At 34.1% G+C, this 20,592-nt stretch overlaps 1 protein-coding gene across 2 annotated transcripts in view; it reads left to right on the top strand.

Annotated features, from left to right (window-relative positions):
* Positions 1-18,061, top strand: part of TAFA2 (TAFA chemokine like family member 2) — a 177,604-nt gene extending 159,543 nt beyond the window's left edge. Inside the window, exons 5-6 of one of the 2 annotated variants that reach the window (XR_011902857.1) lie at positions 9,027-9,274; positions 15,857-18,061. Coding sequence is in view for 1 of the 2 variants with exons in the window: in XM_072329467.1 (XP_072185568.1) it covers positions 15,857-15,868 (12 nt within the window). In the remaining variant the exon portion in view is untranslated. The remainder of the gene's footprint in view (positions 1-9,026; positions 9,275-15,856) is intronic. The other variant, XM_072329467.1, reaches the window with a different exon arrangement.
* The last annotated feature ends 2,531 nt before the right edge of the window (positions 18,062-20,592 follow it).

Below are 20,592 nucleotides of genomic sequence, written 5' to 3'. Positions count from 1 at the left end.
TTTTCCTACAGTCAAATGCTAACAGTACTTTCACACAGGTCATAAAGGGCCATCTTTTGGAAATGAGCATCTAACTTCTGGAATAGCTTAACACCCACACTTTTATGAGAGGCAGAAGGAACTGCAATTGTCACTCTGAAAACAAGCTATTATTTTTAATATGTGGGCAAAAGCGCACTCCAGAAGAGAAAGAAATCAATAGTTAATATATTACTATGTAGCTATATGCCAACCGAATATTAGAAATAGAGTACTGTAAACATATATATATATAAAGAACAGAGAGAAATAAGAGAGAATTTTTATGTGGCCAGAAATAAATCCATACTGAGTCCATTTATCTACATTCCAAATCCAAATCTGCTTTCCAAATCAATACCAGAGATAGAGAACTAATGCAAAACAAAACAAATCAAAGAAAAAAAAAAAAAGAAAAAGGAAAAAAAAAAAAAAAAAAAAAAAGGAATGAACAGAAATATTGCCAGAATGGAGAGAAATCCATACTGAGAGTGTTTATCTATATTCAAACAATACTGGAGAAAGTCTGAAGTCAAATATTTGTAATATTCCACTTAATCTAATTTTGCATTATGACACTGAGAATTTAAAACAAACTAAAAATTTAATAACATCATTGGAAGCAGAGAAGTATACTGTCCAAACATACCAACTGGCTACAAATGGTGTTCAGCATGTGCATTCCACTACTCTGAATCAATGCACTTCTGCTGCTATCTATAAATATTGCTTGTATTTTTACCCTGTCTCCTCTTTCTCACTTGTAGGTACTCGATTGTTTCTAAATTAATTAAAGCTGCTGATAGGAAGGCAATAATTTTATTTATGTTTCATGTTACAAAGTGTGCTGTTCATAAGGCTTTCAGCCCAAGGAATGAAAGTTTCCACTAGGTACATTTGCACAGTAATGCTTTGCAATGGGCTAAAGGAGGAAGGCTGAAGGCAAGATGGTATTTACTAAGAAACCTAATATCAGATGGCAGAATTAACAGTGTGATTCAACTACTGTCATAACCAACATGGGAGTTAGACAGCACAAAAAATGAGAACTAAAATGTGTCCTTGGATAAGAGAAGAACATTTTTCTGGAAACTGAGCCTGACGTCAGCAGTGCAGCTGTGTTAGCTGTTGTTTTCTGCTCCTCTGTATCAGCAGCAGATGTACTGTCTCTTTAAGCAGCAGCAGACAGAAAAAAAGATGGAAGTATAACTTTTTCTGTTGTTTCCTTTTTTGTTTTTGCTAATGTTGGAAAGAAATATTGCCATTGTGGTTGCCTCTTCCCTCATGTCTTTATTCTTCCTCCTTCCTCCAAAATTTTCAAAAGCAGTACTGGTGATGAGATGTAAGAAAAATCAGAAATTCATAAACATCATCAGAGGGAATTTTAGGATGTTTACAATAGGCTGGAGGTATCTTTGTAGTCAGTCTGTGCTAATAGGGCAGTGCTTTCCTTGTGTGACATTTTTTTCAGTGTAAAACTGGCACTAACCTCCATGGCATGAAGAAGTTCAGATTTTGCTTTGACCACTGTGAAACTTGAAATACGTACAGGATAATCACTGATTTGCAAGCATCAGTGGTAAATAATTACAGAAAATGCTTCCTCTAATGTTATTTAAAGTATCAAATTAAAACACTACCTTACTGTAAAACTCTATCTCCCTGCCTCACTTCAAACTTTCTGTCTATAGACACCTCACCTTCTACCTTAATTTTCAGGAAAGATTTATAGGAACAATATACATATGGGTGCAGTGATGAGCTATATTTTGTGGTTCATAAAAAGGATGTGATTACAATACAAGTAAGTGCACAGACTGTAGCAAAATATTAGCTATGGAAAAGAGTGATTGCACTTGTGACAGGCTCTTTGTTGCTATGGTATCTCTTTCCATGCCTTTGGCTAATCTGTCACTAGCAGAAATTTGCAGCTGTCTCAGCATGTTTCTCATTGCTAACTCAGAGACCCAGTGTATCTAATCTGTCATTAAAATAGCAATAAATGGTATGTCTACATTTTCTTTAAAAAATGTACACTAGTTTCGGGGAACCAATGAGCTAGGAATAGAAATAAGATAATTTCTAGGGTCATGTTAACTTTTTGCATAGGTGATTATTGTTTTGACCCACTGTCACAACTCATTCATATTGAAGATCAATATTTTTTTGTAGGTTGCCCAAACAGTAATCTTTTTTTGGACACTTGGACATTTTGAAGAAAATACTTGGCATCTCTGGCCAACATACATTAGAGTTCCCCAAGAATAGCTTTCCAAAAGTTTTGAATGAATCACCAATTTTTAAGGCTGAGTAATTCACTGAATCTCTGAAAACTATTTGCAGAATACCAAATTTATGTCTTAAACATGAAGTTGGCAGACCTAGTTCCATCCTATGGAAAGGTTCCTGTTACAAGTCTATATTTGACATGAATTAAGGCTCACAGCTTGATTATAGCCATTTATAGATCACAAAAATCTGGACGAGTCATTGTTTTTTTTTCTTCCTAAAGACAAATGTGTATTAGAAACAAATAAAGAAATAAAAAACAAGAAACAAGACACAAGTTATAGTGATAAGGATTAGAAGAAGAGAATTAAGGTAGTGAAAAAGGCCACTTAGTGCATGTGTGGAGAATTTGACATAAGAATGCATAAGAGATATAGTTCACCATGCTGTGCAAATTATTTGAAGCAGATTTAATAGTTAAGTACTGAACTTTCTTACATGCATGTGACTCTAATTACACAAATCCAAATTAATTACACAACTAACTACAAAACCCATAAGAGTAATGCAAAAGTTAGCAGTTCATTGCTGCATGAAGTCACATACTGGACCTTACTTACATATATCTTACATATATCTACAGTGTAGATACAGATGGACTTCTTGACCTTATTGCAAGGTGGAACAAGGGATCCACCCAAAGTCTATGATGGAAAAAATGAATCCACTGCATTCCAGAAGGCAATGAAATAGACCCATAAAAATAGGAATGTTGATGATTTTTTTTTTTTTATTTTATTATTTTTTTGTATGAATTTATGTAAGGAAAGTGTTTTGTATTTCAAGTCTGAGAGGTGACAAGTAAAGTCATTGAATGACTGTAAAAATTGGTCAGGTCAAGATATTCCAAATATTTAACCCAGGAAATTTTCTGTTGCAAATTTTATTGAGTTCTATGTATACTGACGTGAAGGTCTGAAAATGAGGAACAGCAAAAGAGAATGGGATAAGGGAAGTATTTATGGATATAGGTCTTCTGAACAGAGAGAGCTCATTATTGCATTATTTTAAAAAAAAAAAAAAAAAAAAGAAAAGAAAACCAGAGTGGTATATTTATTTATTTATTTATTTATTTACTTTCTGTTGCTAGTACTACTTGGGACTGCCTTACATCTTTTCTTTGTCTCTCTAGATGTTCTGAGGTTTTATCCTAATTATTTTTATGAGCGGGTTCTCGGTACAAATTACAAGAAATGAAATCTTCTGCAAACCCTTATCCACACTCATAAAGCATTAGTAATGTATATTATGGTTTATACATTTTTATGAGGGGATAGTTTCCTTTTCAACAAAACCGCAGATAGCAAAGCATTATTTTAACTTCTAAAAAACTTGAAAATTATTCTAAAATCAAAACAAATGTTTCTGTCATTGTCAACATAGATGGATTCAGCTGCATGTCATTAATTAACTAATTGGTTATTTTTTGCAAGTATTGCTTTCTTCCACCTGGGAATCCTTCACTCCATCAATTCAGCTGAGGGGTTTTCTGCCTTTGTCCCAAAAGATACCACTTCTGCTTGTGATTTTTTTTAATTTTTATTTTTTTTCTCCTCAGTTTTTCCTTCTGCTGGCATATTTGAGATACTAAACTCATGTCTGAAGAATAATTTTCTTCCTCTATAATAGAAAATAAGAATGACTTCTGAAGGCTATATGTAAATTACTAGTTTTCTCCACTTCTCTACAAAGTGGTAAAGGCATAACACTAAAACCGGAGATGTTTTTACTCTCATTTACAGCCTGTTTGCACTTTCAGAGCCACATAGAATAGAATCCTTGAATATCTAGCAGTCTTTTTTAGCTTTAGCAAGGGGAAACCTTCATCAGTTTGCAGTACCTTACAAGTATAGGAAGATAACATTCAAATGCCACTATTATATGAGTGATGCTGGCATGGTCTAAAACTAGTGCTTCTTCTTCATCAAACCTTATTTTGTGGTCTGTGAGGGCTTTGGATCATTTCTTAAAGTCAGAAAGATTGCATTCCATTCAGAAGGACTGGAGTATTCTGAAACCTCTCCTTACCCAATGCTGCATGCAGAACTCTTGCCTCTATCTGGCACAGGCTTCACAAACTATTCATCTCTGTTCAGCTGCAGAAATGATGTGAGGGTGTGGGAAAATGGACGCCGGTTCTCTAAAAGGTATTACTTTCAATTTTCCCAAATTCCATGGTTTTCTTGAGATATTTCCTTATTCATTAGGACTGTATAGAAAACCTCAGATGTTCTACTCTGTTTTAGCTCTATTTTTCTGCCTTCTAACGGGGAGAGAAAAAAATGAACAGAAAATAAAAAACAATTAGAGAAAGTCAGCCATACAAATCATTCATACACAGTCACCAGTATAACTGTGAAAAGCTCTCGAACCATTTGGAATCTGATTATCCTAATTAGAATAATGAAGACAGTCCAGTCCTATCCAAAGAGCATTCAGACTGAAGAAAAAAATTGTATTTCATGCAAGAATAAATGAGAAACTGATCTCTAGGACTAAATTAAAAAAAAAAAAAAAAAAAAAAAAAAAAAAAAACAAACAAAAAGAGGATCAACATCAAATTCATTTCTGTAAAATTTTCAAGATTGTTTATATTTCATAGTTTATAATTTACTCCTTTTTGCACTCCGAGGAAGACTTGGTTCATCTCAGGAAAGACACAACTGTTAGTGAGAAAAGCCTCCAAAAATTTTTGTATGTTCTAAAAGTACACTTCGAGCTTTCTTCTACTCCTTTATTAGCATGCATAGACAATTCATTCTCAGATCTTTTGGTCCTGATGACTACCATTTGGCACCTTCCGTATCTGCAGTGTGAAATGTCATAGAGATCTGAAGTGAAGACTTTGAGTAAAGCTGCAAAACATCAATTTCACCACGGCTTCTTTATCTCATGTGACCTGTAGTGTGATCTTGGTAAAGCCTCTAAAAGCAAAAGTGAACACCAGTTTATAAAGATGGGTATCATATCAAGTGAACAATGAATAGTTTCTATGTAGCCTGTGCCTATTAACTCAGTATGAATGGAAGACTGAAGAATTTTAATGGAGCTGCATATTTTAAGATGTCCCAAAGTTGTGTGTGTTCAATTTTGAGAATACCAGAAAATATCTCAATAATGCTAGATAGAACAGCAGCTTTTTCTTTCATCTTGAATTTGAGCTTTGTGACTTAGGGACATAACCCTTCCAAAAGAAGATCAAAGAAGTTAACTTTTCTTGTGCTCTTACCAATCTAGTCAAATGTACAATATCTATTCTAGAATTTTGAGATCCCTCTGTTGTACCTCCTTACAATCTTTCTGGAGTGATCTTAGAAAAGAACAGCGTAGCATAATTCTAATTCCAGTTGCTGGTAGTTATTGTTCAACATTATCTACAAATAAAAAAGGAAGAATAAAATTTCTCCTAGAATGCAGCTTGTCAGTTTTGGAGCTGATTGCTGGCAAAGTCAATTTCTTTTTGGGAGTCATTCAAGAGATTTATATGCAAGAATCCTTTTTCTCTTTCTTGACATTAAACCACGTAATTGTTACTTACATTCCTGAAATTTGAAGGCTATGACTTTCAGATCCTTTTGGTCTTTTCTTCATTACTTCAAATCTTAGAATACAACTGACTAATGATGATTCACTACTCTGATACATTCATATTTAACTTGTCTTGGGCCATGTACTAGTCAGAGTATAATGAGAAGATGAAGGTATGAGGAGAACTGTCCAGATTCTTTATCCAGTATGGAGTACCAAGGCATATTCTTAGTCACATTTCTAGAGTTCATTATTTCATTAGACAGATTACATCTTTTCTGTGCATGATGAAGTCCAAAAAACAGTATCAAGGTTATTCCCAGAACACAGAAGTTATAGGGAGTTGTAGATTCTGCCTGGAATTCTCCATAATACTCAAGCAAGAAGGTATTTCAATTATTCACAAGTCTGAGGAAAATGCTGAGGAAGACCATCAAAGACATTTTCTGGAATTAATGTGTATACTTCCAAGAATGCCGCAGGAAGTTGTGATCATATATGTCAGCTGTTCAAGAAGATGGCAGGGAGACTTCGTCGTCTACATGCTACTTCAAGCACAGATGGTGGATTTGCTCTCTGTTCTGCATTTTTTATTTTTTATTTCTAATTTAAATTGGAAGTGCTGATTTCTCTTTTTCATTCTTTTTCTCTAATAACCAAGAAGATCAACAACTGACCAGGAATGAGCAACTGTAACCCTGACTACTTCCTACTGATCCAGGTTTTATGTATTTTTCCCTAGGCAGTGAAAAATCATCCTAATTGTTCATCTATGACAGCTTTTAGGTGAAAAGCTCTTCAATCTTCCCTTGTCTTGATTCTATTAAGAGCTGAAAAAGGGTGAGAGGGATTTTTTCTGTAATCTTCTAAATCTGCCACCTTTCTTCTGTTTCTTATCTGTACTAAGAGTGATAGTGTGATGGGTACTCAGACTGGAGAAAGTTAAAATTAGATTCCCTTAAAATAATTTTATATTCTCTAAATGAGTACCCACTACTCTGTTGGCACTCACTACTTTGCCTTAATTTTCTCTGCACATGGGAAAGTCTTTTCTTCATTTGGAGACTCTAAATTGGTGGAAAGAAAGAGGAAATTGATCAAAGTGTTTCAAGTTGATGACTGATTCATTGTTTTTAAACGATTTTTTATTTTTTATTTTTTCCTGCCTGGATATTGTTCTGCTGTATTCTAACTTGTTTTTTAGTTGTCTTATATTCCCTCAGCTGTGGCAGTATTCATGGAGCCAAATGTGAGTGCACTACCTCAAAATGCTAGCAGTGGAAGCTGGTAAGCAAGTGGGGGAAAATCACCAAAGGAATCTGAAGCTTGGGACAAAGGTAGAAAACACATCAGTACTGCACTAACAGAGCAGCAGGTACCCTCATAGAGAAGATAAAATTACAGGTAAGGAAATAATTTATGTTTCTATTTTGATCTCATCCAAATGGCTTGTTATTCTTCATTGAAAATCCCTAGAAAAAATAACACACCTGGGTATAACACATTCCTAGGGATAATTTGAAGTTCGGTCTTACAGAGTTTCTGGAAAGATATATTAAAAGGTGAAAATCCATTTTAGCTTCTAGGCAATTTAAAACCTCATCCTAGTTTACAATAAGAATGTTTTTGTTTTGTTAGCATTTTAGACAAAAGCAGCTGGTTGGTAGAGGTTTCACTTTCCAATCAAGAATAATAGTGGGTTATTTAGATTAGTGCTGTAAGATTGAGTGAAAGACAAAAGGATTCTGCTTTTCCCTTTGCTTTCTCAGTTAGAAGGGTAGTATGACTCTAAAATCCTTCAGATTGCCTTTTTGTAAAAAAGACTGAGGTTACTTTTTCCATTTGAGATGATTAGATGGTGCAAGAAGAAAATTAAATTTTTTTAATTAATTGTCTTGCAGTCTTTTATGTCGTCATGCTGCAGTCCCACTGTGGAGTTGTGATCACCTCCAAAATCCACAAGAGGATATATCCTTGTCTGAATTACTACCGTTATTATCTGTTACAGAAAGTAAAATAAGATTTATGTTTAAGTCTTCTCTCAGTACAAAACTTTTGTCTATAAATGAAAAATGTTGGGGAGTTATAATAGTCTAACATAAACTTGATTTCTCTGCTGAATTACAGAGTCACTGAGAAAGCTTAGTTATGAACATTGTAGTGACACTGTCTTTTGGAAGAGAATAGCAACAAAATACATTTGAAAAAGTAATGAATTATATTTATCCTCAACATAACTCATATGTCTTCATCAGTTATACACTATGATAACTGTCCCAGTGAGTTATATCAATTACATTTATTTTGTAAAATATGAAATTCAAGTGAATGTGAATCCAGAGCCACATTTATTTCTTTGATAATATTTTAAATGTGTAGTTATTTTATGAAATCAATGGACCATCAACCTGTGAGCTTTATCTTGTATTAGAGGTTTCTAATAATCTACAGTAGGATATTTATGTTAACAGGCCTAAAGGAAAAAGAGAAAATGGAAGATAGTTATCTTTTGTAAGCATTATTTAAAGAAATTTGGTTGGTCTTTTGAGGTGCTATGAACTCCTCTTCAGAAAGAATCAGAATTTATCAGCAAATCCAAAAATTTATCTCAAAAATCCATATCAGGTGCCTGAATTGAGTAGTATGTTTTAATGTTATTTTATGATGTTTCCTGTAGCCTACTAGCCATAGAAGTGACTTTGAGTTTTCTGAATGCACATTTTTGTCAAACTTGATGAAGCTGAGATTTTTTTTTTTGTTTAGTTTTGTATTTTTTTAATGTATGTATGTTAAAAAAACACTCGAATCTTTTGTTTAGAGGGAAATGTATTCTGATCACATGGCTCTTATTTGTGTCAAAGTTCTATTCAATTCTATTTAATTCTTTCAATTACTGTTTTATAATAGAATGCCGATATACTTGCAAAATCCATTTCTGTTTGGTTTTCTTGACAAATTACAAAGCTTGAATTTGAGTATATTTGAACTTTTTCATTTGAAATTGCTGTTATTGTTTGGGGTGTTTTTTGAGATCATGCTCTTTTTTATGAGAATTTACTTTGGTTCTGAAATACATTTCTTCCTGTTCTGCACTTTTACCTGTAAGTTATAGAAAATTCAATCTACCCCAGTTTTGTTTTCTGTAAGTAATTCCATAACAGTGTAGTACTTGACATGTGTTTGTTTCTTAGGCAAACGTGTAAAACTCTTCAAGTCCGAATGGAGAAGTAGAGAAAGGAGGTTTCTGCTGTGCCTGATGACAATTTATGATTTTTCCACACATACTAAATAATCTGGCTCCACGTTGGAGCACTAGTTGTGATGAATCCTAGTCATGGTCGGATTCTAAGGAAGGGCCAGAACGTTCGTTGAGGAATAAAGAGTCAAACCACTCCAGAAAATGTGTTCCAGCCCTGGTTTATTACTCACAAAGCAGCAGGTGTGTACAAATACAGGTTTACATAGTATTAACAGGAACTGCTGTACCTTACTCTTCGTTGTAGTTATTTAGTTTGCTGCGGATGCACAGGAATCCTGGCTTATTTGGGTAGTACTCCAGGAGAGTGGTCCAAGAGACTCTGGCCTGTGTTACTGAGCAGTTTCAGTGCATCAATCAGGTGCTTCTAAGAGCCTTTAAACATCTTTCTTCTCTCACTCTACTTTCAAAGGGAGATCCAATTAATAAACTTGCATTATCATCATAGGAAAGCATGAAAACACTGCTTAAAAAGATGTACATCTTGATACATGCAGCTAGATGTTGTTTCATTGTTGAAAGCTTGGTATCTTATACTGGATTACTTACAATTCAGAAAAAGTTGGGAAAGGGGTATTTGTGCTGCATTCCTTAGATATAGTAGAATTTGACTGTTTAATCTTAAAACTTTCCTGTTTTCAGAAATGTATGCCATGCTTTAAACTATTTTTCTTCTATTTTTCTAGTTCTAACTTACAATCACTTGGCATATAATTAGTATATATGGAGCAAGTGGAAAGCTCAATTTATGTTTGAAAGTCCTTTTAGTTTTCCTTACAGTTTTTAACAATGCTTGTCTAGATCTCCATATTTAACAGCTAAAATTTCCTGCTGAAATCATTAAGAGTAGTGAGAAAGCATCAAATACAAAAGTTTACTTAAATAGCACGGTGTGAAATGAGTTTTCAGTGTTTGTTTCATTCTAAGGAACAGTGTAAAGTGCAAGAATGATCACAAATACAATTCTATTAGTCACAGTGCAATAAAAGCACAAAAGAATTAAGAGCTTTAGAGTCTAGTACTAATGAAAGACACTGAAAACTTTGGAGCCATTTAACTGTATTGGAAAATGTTCTGTTTAATTAATAAAATGAGCTAGAGTTGTTTGCTGAAGGACATACCTGAGGATCTGGAATTCTAAAATGCTTTGCAGCATGCTTGTGAACATGTTTAGAAACACATTTTATATTGCATTCCCTAAAGTATGGTGAAAGGAAAAAATTAATATTCTTCAGTCTTGATATCAAGAGGTAAGGCTGAAGTTTTATGGCTAGGAATGAAATAACTGAAGACGTGAAAAAATCTGTCAATACTTAACCCTCACTGAAGGTAAATTAATTTGTATAGTTATAATTAAATAGCTGCTTGCACAGCTGCCCAGAAATCACTCTAATTTTGTCTTGTGTCATTAGCTCAAGTCAAGTAACTGTCTACATCATGCCTGTTTCCCAACTCTCAGTTCTCTGTTGCAGTTACTTTATCAAGCATACTTCTGAAGTACAATTGAATCACTTCAATCTTTCTCAAACTTTTGAAATGATTTCTTCTGCCCCTCAAAATTGGTTATCTATTATGTACACCTAAATCCACACCCATCTATTGTTAAGTGCTTGTGAATATGAATACTCTATTGCAGACATATCCTTAACCACTCTCTTTGTCTGTCCTTTGTCTGATCCTTAATGTAGAAAATAAAATGCAGGATTCTCGTGTTCTGAGGAAATTGTCAGCCTGTCCTCTGTTAAGATTTGCTAAGTAATTTGAAGTATCACAGTTACAAAGTAGTATGTTGCAAGTTTAGAATATTTCATCAACAAAAATGCACAAGTGGCAATGCAAACTGTCACTTGCTTTAACAAGCCACGTATGAATAACAGTGCATAACAAACATGCTGTATGGATTTTGAAGTTCCAGGAAATAATGAGCTTCCATCTGTTCAAAATTTTTATTTCCAGATTGAACCTTCATATTCAGGGTGCGTAAGAGGAAAAATCCAATAGACAGATAAAAATATCTGGTTGCATGGGCTCTTCTGTTTTCACTGTAAAGTCCATACTAAGCTTTCACTACCAAAATAGGTTGTTTTGGTTTTTTATTTTTTCATGAAAATATATGACTGAAATATCTTTCTTCAAACCTATCCTATTTTAGGAAAGGTTTGCTAAAAGACTGCTTTGTTATCTCTGTTTTATTGATTTATTGATTTATTTATTTTGGTGCTTTGTTTATGTTCAGTGCGAGAAAGAATGTAAAAGTAATGACACAAAATTGTACTACATACAAATAAGTACTATATTGGTACAAGGTCTCTATCTTGTCTCCAGGACATGTTTCTGAGGACAATTCATAGCTAGAGATTTTTGTAATGTGTATCTTTGTACAAGAATTTAGTGAAGGGATTCTTGTGATGTTCCATGTACTTAGCTTGTCTCATGTTGTCCATTAAATATGTTTCTGAGAGCCTTTTTATTTTTTAAAAGACCCCCACACCATTTTTGTACTTTACAGGCTTTTAAAATTATGCAGAAGAATGTAGGGGTACCAGGAAGGCTTTTCTTGTCTAATGCATTTCCACTTAGCACAGGATGAACTATTAACTGTTAAAAATATGGTATTCCCTTTCTTTGTTTTACATATCTGAAAATAGAAAAGGTAGCTTGGTCATTTTTCAGTATGCTCAGACAACATTCAGGCTGTGACTATACACATAATCCTGTACTATATGGTTGATGGAAAAATTATAATTGAAGAGGAAGCAAAAGTTGGCGAGAGTAAAGCATTAAGTATTAAATTCTTTCTGTCTCTCACATTTATATAAATTCTTTGGATAAAAGCCAGAACTGGGGCTGCTTCATGCAAAGGCACCCACAGAATGGAAGTTCCTAAGTCTCAAGTGCTACATTTACAAACTCATTATTTTGTTTTTAGTATAGATTTTATGTATGAGATGTGATAAACACAGAACAGAAAAGATTGATCTGCCAGTCAAAAAATTAGTAATGTAAAAATTTGTGTTGTAAAATGTTCCAGCACACACTGATTTCAATTTATCCTATACTATTTTCTAAAAATATTACTAACTAGTTAATGATTATTTTCATACCTCCTTTGTGTATACAAACTATTACGTAGTTAGGAAATATTTAGTAATATATTTATTTATCTGGAAAAACAGAAGATTTGTGCTGTGCCTGACTATGTAACATCAATGCTTAGGTTTATGACAGTTATTAAAACTGCTTTCTTACAGAGAGAACATTCACTCAGCCATGCTTTACATTCTATAGTATTGAATTTTCTCCTTCCTCTTCTAAGGCAGAACATCTTGAGTAAACACAACATAAAACCTATTCTGATTGAACAGAACATCTTATCTGCTGTATTCATCAGCTGTGGGAATTTCACAAGTGAGAACAGTTTTCACATGTTTGTGGTAGCACTGGAATGGAAGCTGACCAGAAAATCACTTGAACTGATAGCTTTTCTAATGTGCTGCCTTTGAGATCTCATTTCTGGTTCATTCTGGATCACACTGGCCAAAATGGGCTGAAATCTTGTAGGAACATTAGCAGAAGAAATGTGGAAAACTTCAGATATATTTAATTTTATATTATTGTTTCAAAATAAAATGAGTTCACATACAATTACAGCCAATTTACAGCAGCCACTCACTAATTTAAATTAAAAAGTCTGCTACTGCAAAGTAATTATACTTTAATTGCACATTTAGTACAGGAAAGTGAAGAGAGACTAATGTATTGTATTTATGACATAATAACCGGGTGAAAAATATATTAGCATAAAGGGCATAATTATGTTCCAAGATTGAACAAATTAATTCAAATCAATACCTACAATGCTTAAGGTTCTATGTACTTTTTTCATTTGTGTTGTTAAGCAGCAGCAAAGTTAATTTTCATGCATATTAATTATTCACTGAAAAATGATTAGACTTGACTTGCACCCATTCAGTGTGTTACTGTTCTCTTAGGATTTTAGAGATCAGACACGTTGTCTTCTGAGTCCCTGTTTTGTTAAAAAGACATTTGGCGCAATATCTTGCTTCATAGCTACTCAAATCCAATGGCTTTTATTTTGTCCCAGATTAAGCATTTCTGGGAATAACATCATGACATATTAGCTAAATTTTCCCTGCTTCTTTATGAAATTGCCTTTAACATCTGAGAGGTCTATTCTCTCCCTAATGTGTATGGATATATAACTTCCATTAATGTTAATAGCTGGTGTGTGCTTGCTCATAACAAGTATTACCTTCCTACATAGAGGAAAATGTGAACCACTATGTGTGTTACTCAGAGTAGCAGTGTGTCACCTGTACATTAAGGGGAAAAGAAAAAAATAAAAATAGAGCAGGTAGAATAATAAAAGTTCTGGAAAAGGAAAGGAGGCAAAAACTCTAATCGTGTAACTGTAAAAACTAGGAATATGCAACTTGATTTCCTATGCAGACTGTATAAGCAACATGATGTTTGTGTGTTGCTACACACTTGATATAAAGCAAGGATTTGAATGGCTATCAGTCATTTTTTTCTTTATGTCATTTATTCATTGTATGTAACAGTGTATGTTGGTTGTATAGGGATATTCTCACCACACAGTTGTAGAGCTAGATATAGGAATTTATAGATAGACATTTCAGTACCTTAAGGGGGCCTACAGAAGTGAAATGGACAGACTTGTTATCAAGATCCCTTGTGATGGTTTCAAACTGAAAGAGGGGAGATTAGGCTGGATATAGGGAACAAGTATTTGTGGTAAGGCTGGTGAGGCATAGGAACAGGTTGTGCAGATAGGTTGTGGATTCTTCATCCCTGGAAACACCCAAGGTCAGGCTGGATGGAGCTCTGAGCATGGTATTCTAGTTGTAGGTATCCCTGTTCATTGCAGGAGAGTTGGACAATATGGCCTTTTAGGATCCCTTCCAACTCAGATGATTCTATGAATCTATTGACTTTGCTTAATGCATACCAGGATACCATTAGCATTCTTTGCCGCAAGGGCATATTGCTGGCTAACAGTCAATTTGGTCTCTAAAAAGAGAGCTTACATCCTCTCTTTTCAGTAACAAAGACTATCTGTGGATGCAGGCAAAAAAACAGAATTCAGTTCCTGTGACTGTGCCTTTCCAGTTGAGTCTTTGAGGAATCCTTCCTCTTGGTCTGCTTCAGTGCTGGTATATTCTCTGGTACAGAAATGTAAGATACTTTGGCCCTGTATCTACTTGACTCTTTTAGGAGTCTCATTTCTTCTTATCTGTGTTCAGTGTGTTTTGCATCAGATGATTTAGTACAGTTTTTTATATGTTTTTATATCAAATGAAGCTAATAAAATTCCACCTGCAGATAGGATCAGAAGATGTATATTTTACAGTATGCATCCCAGTGGCATTTGGGTCCATGGCTAGAATTTCATCTTGTTACAACAAAAGACATACACAAGTAAACAAACAAACAAAACCAATTAGTTGCTGTGTCAGCATTTCAATCTTTGTTGCAGGGTATAGAAATATGTTGCCTGACTTTCAAATTAATTCTTCATTATTGTTTCAGGCAATCTTCCATTACAGAAGGGGTCACATGAGGCAGTTTCCAACAGCAAGAACTAAAATAAAAGTGTAATACATAAATCTTTGGAATTATGAAAGTCACAAAGCACAAATTTATTATTGCCTTCCTAATTGCTGTTCCTAGAAACAACTTAGTGGAGGCAAACTGAAGTAATGAACTCCTAGAACTGTCTTTTTAATATTCTGCTCTATGTTTGTGCTCTGCAGAGCTGATGAGAGCTGTGTGCAAAGTTTTGCTGAGGGCAAAAGTGTGTTTCATCATCACAGAGCGTGACCTTTCTCTCTGAGATCAAAATGAAGAGCATATGTCCCTTGATGTCTGTCATAAGGTGTTATTGTGGCCAGTCCAATTAGGTTGTTCATCATGAGTTGGGATGTTGTCCCCTGACACAACTGGATACTAAAATGTTACATGATCATTAATTGTACCCACTGACACAGCAGAAATATTCCTCAAAATTGTGTTTCTTTGATATAATAAGCTTTTTTTCTTTTTATGTGTAAAACCTGAGTTAGGCACGAGGAAAGTCCAATTAATGTGAAACGCTTTGCCTTCCGCTCTTTCCATATTATCCTTCTCTTTCACTCATTTCACGTTATATTGGGTGAAATCACTCTAAGTGAGCTCCTTGAATTATTTTATACCTTGCAAATAACAGGAAAGATATAGCTTTTGTTTATGTATGCATGGCTTTTGTTCTTTTTCACCACTAAGTGGTTTCTGCTTGCTAGAATATATTTAGCACTTAACAGAACATTGCATTTTCAAGTAGCATACAAAGAATAGATGAATACATCTCCAGTACCCAATGGCTAACATTTTAAAGGCATTGTTTTTGCCATTCAGAAATTCTAACACTGAAAAAGATGGAAAAACATGGAAAGTTTCCTTAAACCCAGTGCTTTTTGTGACCTTTAGTTTTCTTAAATTATTATTTTTAAGAATGGTCACGTTTGAGTGTCTCTTTAAGGTCAAATTCCAAGAAAGCACTTAATAATACAATGTAACTTGGGGAGCATCCCCATCAAGTACCATTGGGAATTATTATCTTCTTTTTAAACAATTGAAACAGCTTTGCTGCACAAAGGATTTGTATTTCAGCTTCAGTTTCCAGTACTTCAGCAGTAGATTCTCTATGTACAGTTTTGATTTTCTGATTTTCTTTTTTCTTTGCAGGTAACCCGATAGCTAAAGACAAATCAAGTCAGTCTCAAGGCTGATAACGTTAAATACAACACATAGGAATTTCATTTCTCCAGGCAATCCTTGAAGTGAAATTTTGTACTGCTGGGGTGTAGCCTTCAGAATCAATTGTTTCAATGAGAACCTGGTCTATAGTCAACAACAGCCTTGAGATCAAAACTACTGGAAAGTTATTTTGAACTTCTGTGTCACAAAGATTTCAACTGATTGAACTGTGTACACTTGTAAAATTGCACTTGCAGAGGAATTTGCAGCTGTAATCTCAAGAGGTGGTTCTTGAAAGGTGCAGAAAATCAGCAGTCGCTTGGATTCTCCTTTCCAGACTGGTCACATTTCATCCTGATGAAGTCAATCTCCAAAATGTATTGGTTCCTCCCCTCTAAAATGATCCCTGGTCTACATTCCGATTGCTGGTGGGACTGCACACTGCTTTAATTAAATTTCCATTGCAAAAATTGTCCTCTGGCATGGCACAATTTTAGACATTTTTATTTGTATTCTAATCTTGGAGCTCTAAAGGGTACATATTTCAACATCTTGAAGTTGCTTTTGTTATAGGAATGGAAATATATATCCATTGTTAATAATTATTGTTGACAAGTAATAGTTATCTGAATACATCAGTCATATTAGAATGTATAGTCAGGTTGACATGTTTCCCTAAGGCTAACCAACTACTGCAGCTATTTGGCAGTTAAAAAAAGTAGTGGTCAAAACTCAATTACCACTTCCATTATAAAGCATTTTATACCTTTAAGATATATATTTCAATTTACTTTGAAGGAGGCAAGTGTTCCTGCACTTTACTTTCCCAACCTTTAAATCATTGAAATTCATGGTAAGCAGTCAAGGCAAGTATTTCATCCATTTTTATAATAGTAGGCAGGGATGTAAATTAGTTTTCCAATTATGAAATTGGGTGGTAATCATTCAGAATATTTCTCTTTCTATTGAAAAATAAAATTTCTTGCTTGAAACTAAGTACTGTTGGATGCTTATGTAGATGTCTGCTCAGACTGATTGCTATAAAGGAAAAACGTCCTAGTGCCCTCCTAGTGTAGGGTTTGTGAGTATTTTGCTTGCTTACTGTCCTCAAATTCAGACCTAATCTGTGCCAAAATCAAATCTCCTTTTTTTAATTTTCTATTTCAGTAGCAGTTGTTTTTTTTTAACTTTGTGATGTGCTGTTACATGAGAAAACCCCCATATTTAAAGGCCTTAAGCATCTATGAGCCTTTTTTTTTTCTAAGTTATTACAGAATGTATAATTTTATACTTCATTTAGTGTATATTGTGCCATCTGTAATATTGATACAACAAAAATTTGGCAATTCCTTTTAGTGACACTACATAAGCATGCTAACTGAGAGAGTGAGAGAGTTCTGACTGTATGCCTTAGTGCATTAAATGAAAAGCACACACTCTTAATGATAGGCAAAAAATACACAGGATGAAGCTTATTTATAAGTCCTGTGTGGTTACCAAACACTCTGAAAAAGATGGAAATAATTTTATCATTATGAGCTATTGACATGGCAAGGTAGTTACATATAAAGTTCCACAATGGATGCATACCTTGGAGAGATTTGCCTGTCACAGTATCCCTGACTGTTCCAAAACCATTTCATTACCTCTGTTGTATTATTCCACAGGAGAGCTTAAACAAAATAAATGATTGTTGGGAGTAAAATAGAGAAGTACCTTCTATCATTCTGCTGAGAAATAATAATAATAAAAAAATGTTGGCAGGGAAAGATATTCTTTTTTGATTGAAATTTAATTAGGATAAACTGTTTGTAGCAGCAATTAGGTATCTCAGTATTTTAGGATGGATTAATATTGTATGGATTTGTGCTAATTGGTGCAGGATGGAAGACAGCATCTTAAAAAGACTGGGACAGTGCAGAGTATTAATGTGTTGTTTTGTAAAATCTGAATATGGCCTATCTTTGGTCAAAAGTCTGCATCATGCTTCTCAATATTGTTTTATTTGTTTCTTTGTTCTTAAACCAACACTGAAAATACTGTATTATATACAAGTGTAACACATGCATATCAATAAGTGAAAATAAATGGATTTTCAAATATACTGAATAGATTATCTGCAGTGGGTTAATGTTGTGAATATTCATAACAAGTGAATAAAATTGTGATATAAAACAGAGTTCCCTGGATGGATGTGCACGTTGAAGATCTATTTTGTTTACCCATGGAGCAAAAAAAATTTTTCAGTGAGTGAGAATTTCAAAGGTTTTATTAATTTTCTACTTATTCATTAGAGCTGGAAATATCTCCCACTGGTCTGAAAGATCTTTCTACAAAGGAAATTGATCTAATGTGACTGTTCTAGCATTGTCATGGGAAATTCAAGTGGGTACACTGTTCTTTTTACATTAGGCTGAATATAAATACTGTTTTTTTCCCCACAGTATTACTGAAGAATTCATGGTAGACATTACTGAAATGGAAATGTTTTGATTTGATTTACTAACTGTTTTTTAAAAAATGAAAGTCAGTACAGTGACCAGTGAATTCTGCTGGTCAATCTCAGGGCAATGTGGGAACCATAGTTCAGCTGTCCATAGTGCCTGTTTTAGATAGTGGTGTCTTTGAAAATAGAGTACTGGTGACTAGGTCAGTTATGGGCATTCATATTGTGGGTGCTTGCAGATGAATTATTCTTCATTTTCTCCTTTATTCCTTATATTCTGCTTCATAGTTTATTTGATATACATTTGAATAAAAACATGGTCAGGCATAAAAATCAGAGGGAAATCCATGTTTCCTTCCAAACTCAGTAGTCATAAGGAGCTCTGAATCATTAGAGAATATGTGGTCTCTGTCTGAAGTTTTGTATAGGAGTGCAGTAATGGAAAGAAAACTGACTGCTTTGTTCAAACCTTTCAAAATGAAATGCATTGGGTCAGCTCAACAAAATAAAAAGTAAATCCTGATACGAGTCTTAATGAAAAAAATTCCAAGCCAGATCTAATAAATATAAAATAGAGCTTAGAAAACGTTCAAAAAATCTTCATCAGATAGATTTGTTTTAGAACAAAATACCTACTATAAAGTTTGTTATTTTGAAAGCACACGCAGGTTATCTGTTGTTTGTGTTATTGTTGCTGTTTTTATTTTCCTATATATTTTCCTTGTATAGCAGGCTTTAATAACTATCCAGGTAATGAGTGACTGTCTATAACACTCAAACAGAAAGATGTGATTGGCATTCTTTTTTGCTGATTTACTGTCACCTCATTCGTGACTTGAATTTTACAAATAAGTTGTTAACCAAGATGTTGACAAGGGAAAGGAACACAGTTTTGTTTGTAATAGCAGCATTGCCTTTATCTCTTTTTTCTTGACAATGGTTAGATTGCTTTATAATCATACATGTGATGCCTGAACCATCAGATAGCACTAAATGATTTCACGTTTTAAATGATATTAAATAATGAGAATTACTGAATCACTTGTTTAGTGTTCATATCACAGTTTGTATCCTGAACAACTTTTCTGTTTATTCTTTGACAGTATTAGAAAATATTTCCACATCTGATCTCGTTCCTGTACATAACTTTCTGCTACCACTTTACATTGTGAATATTTTAGCAAAAATGCCTTCCGTGGTTGATTGTTTTGCATCTTTTGTATTCATGTGCACTGATCATGTGGTGATTACAAGAGCTAGTATAAGAAGGCTGAATTTCCCACAACTTTATTTTGACAAGTGATGACAAATGTTGCCAACATCTCTTAATCCAAAATTAATTTTAGAGCATCTGGCAGGAGGACCATTGCTTGTGTCAGCTGGGAAAAATTTGATAGAGAAATGACTGTTCTTTCTCAGACTACTATGAGTGGGATGCCAGGCTAGACAAAACCACTGTAGTATGATTTAATTCCCAGAATTCCCCAGATTGTGGGGATGTGGATCCAGGCAGAATCCAGGAGATTATGGGGATGCACATAAAGGCAGAATCCCACAGGAGTCCAGGCTGGGGCTTTTTGTGGTGGTGACAGCAAGTCCTTGATACTGTGCTTTAGACTGATGGAAAGATCTGTTTTGTGTTCCTGGGATTTGCTCCAAAACTAGACTTGTAGAAAGGGCAAAATGCCATGGATAAAGCCTTCAAAATTTTGTGTGCAGTATTTTGCTCAGAAAATTCCGAAGGAGCAAATCAAAATTCATGTGCTTGTCCTTGTTGAGGTTAATGATTAAATAACTTTCTCTCTGTTTTCAGATCCTCTCTACTACCATTCAGGTAACGTTATGTGTCAATGGGAGGTGAAATCCAGTTGTTCTTTGATCATAGATTTTCTTGATTAAATATAACTAACTCATCAGATCAATATTAGCCATGACTGAAAGCCTTGAAATATAACCACCTTTTACTTCTGAAAGCAGTTTATTGTCCAACTAAGTTCAATAAATAGTTTGTGTAATAAAAGTATTATTGTCCACATATAACCTTGCTAATGTTCTATATTAGCTCTTTGAATTATGCTTATGTTCATAACTATAAAAGTCTGTGTAGATCTTCTGTAACAAAAGGGCCATTTTTTCTTTACAATAACACTGAGAAACACTAAAAACCCTGCACTTTGGGATATATTATTTTTCTTAAAATGCAGCAATGCATAATTGGAAAAAAAAAAAAAAAGTAAAAATGCTGATGTTATTTACATTGCTGAAGATTTTTTTTTTG

This window comes from Excalfactoria chinensis, chromosome 1 (genome assembly GCF_039878825.1).
Source record: "Excalfactoria chinensis isolate bCotChi1 chromosome 1, bCotChi1.hap2, whole genome shotgun sequence".
Classification (NCBI taxonomy): domain Eukaryota; kingdom Metazoa; phylum Chordata; class Aves; order Galliformes; family Phasianidae; genus Excalfactoria; species Excalfactoria chinensis.
This window is presented reverse-complemented; position numbering and strand designations above follow the sequence as displayed.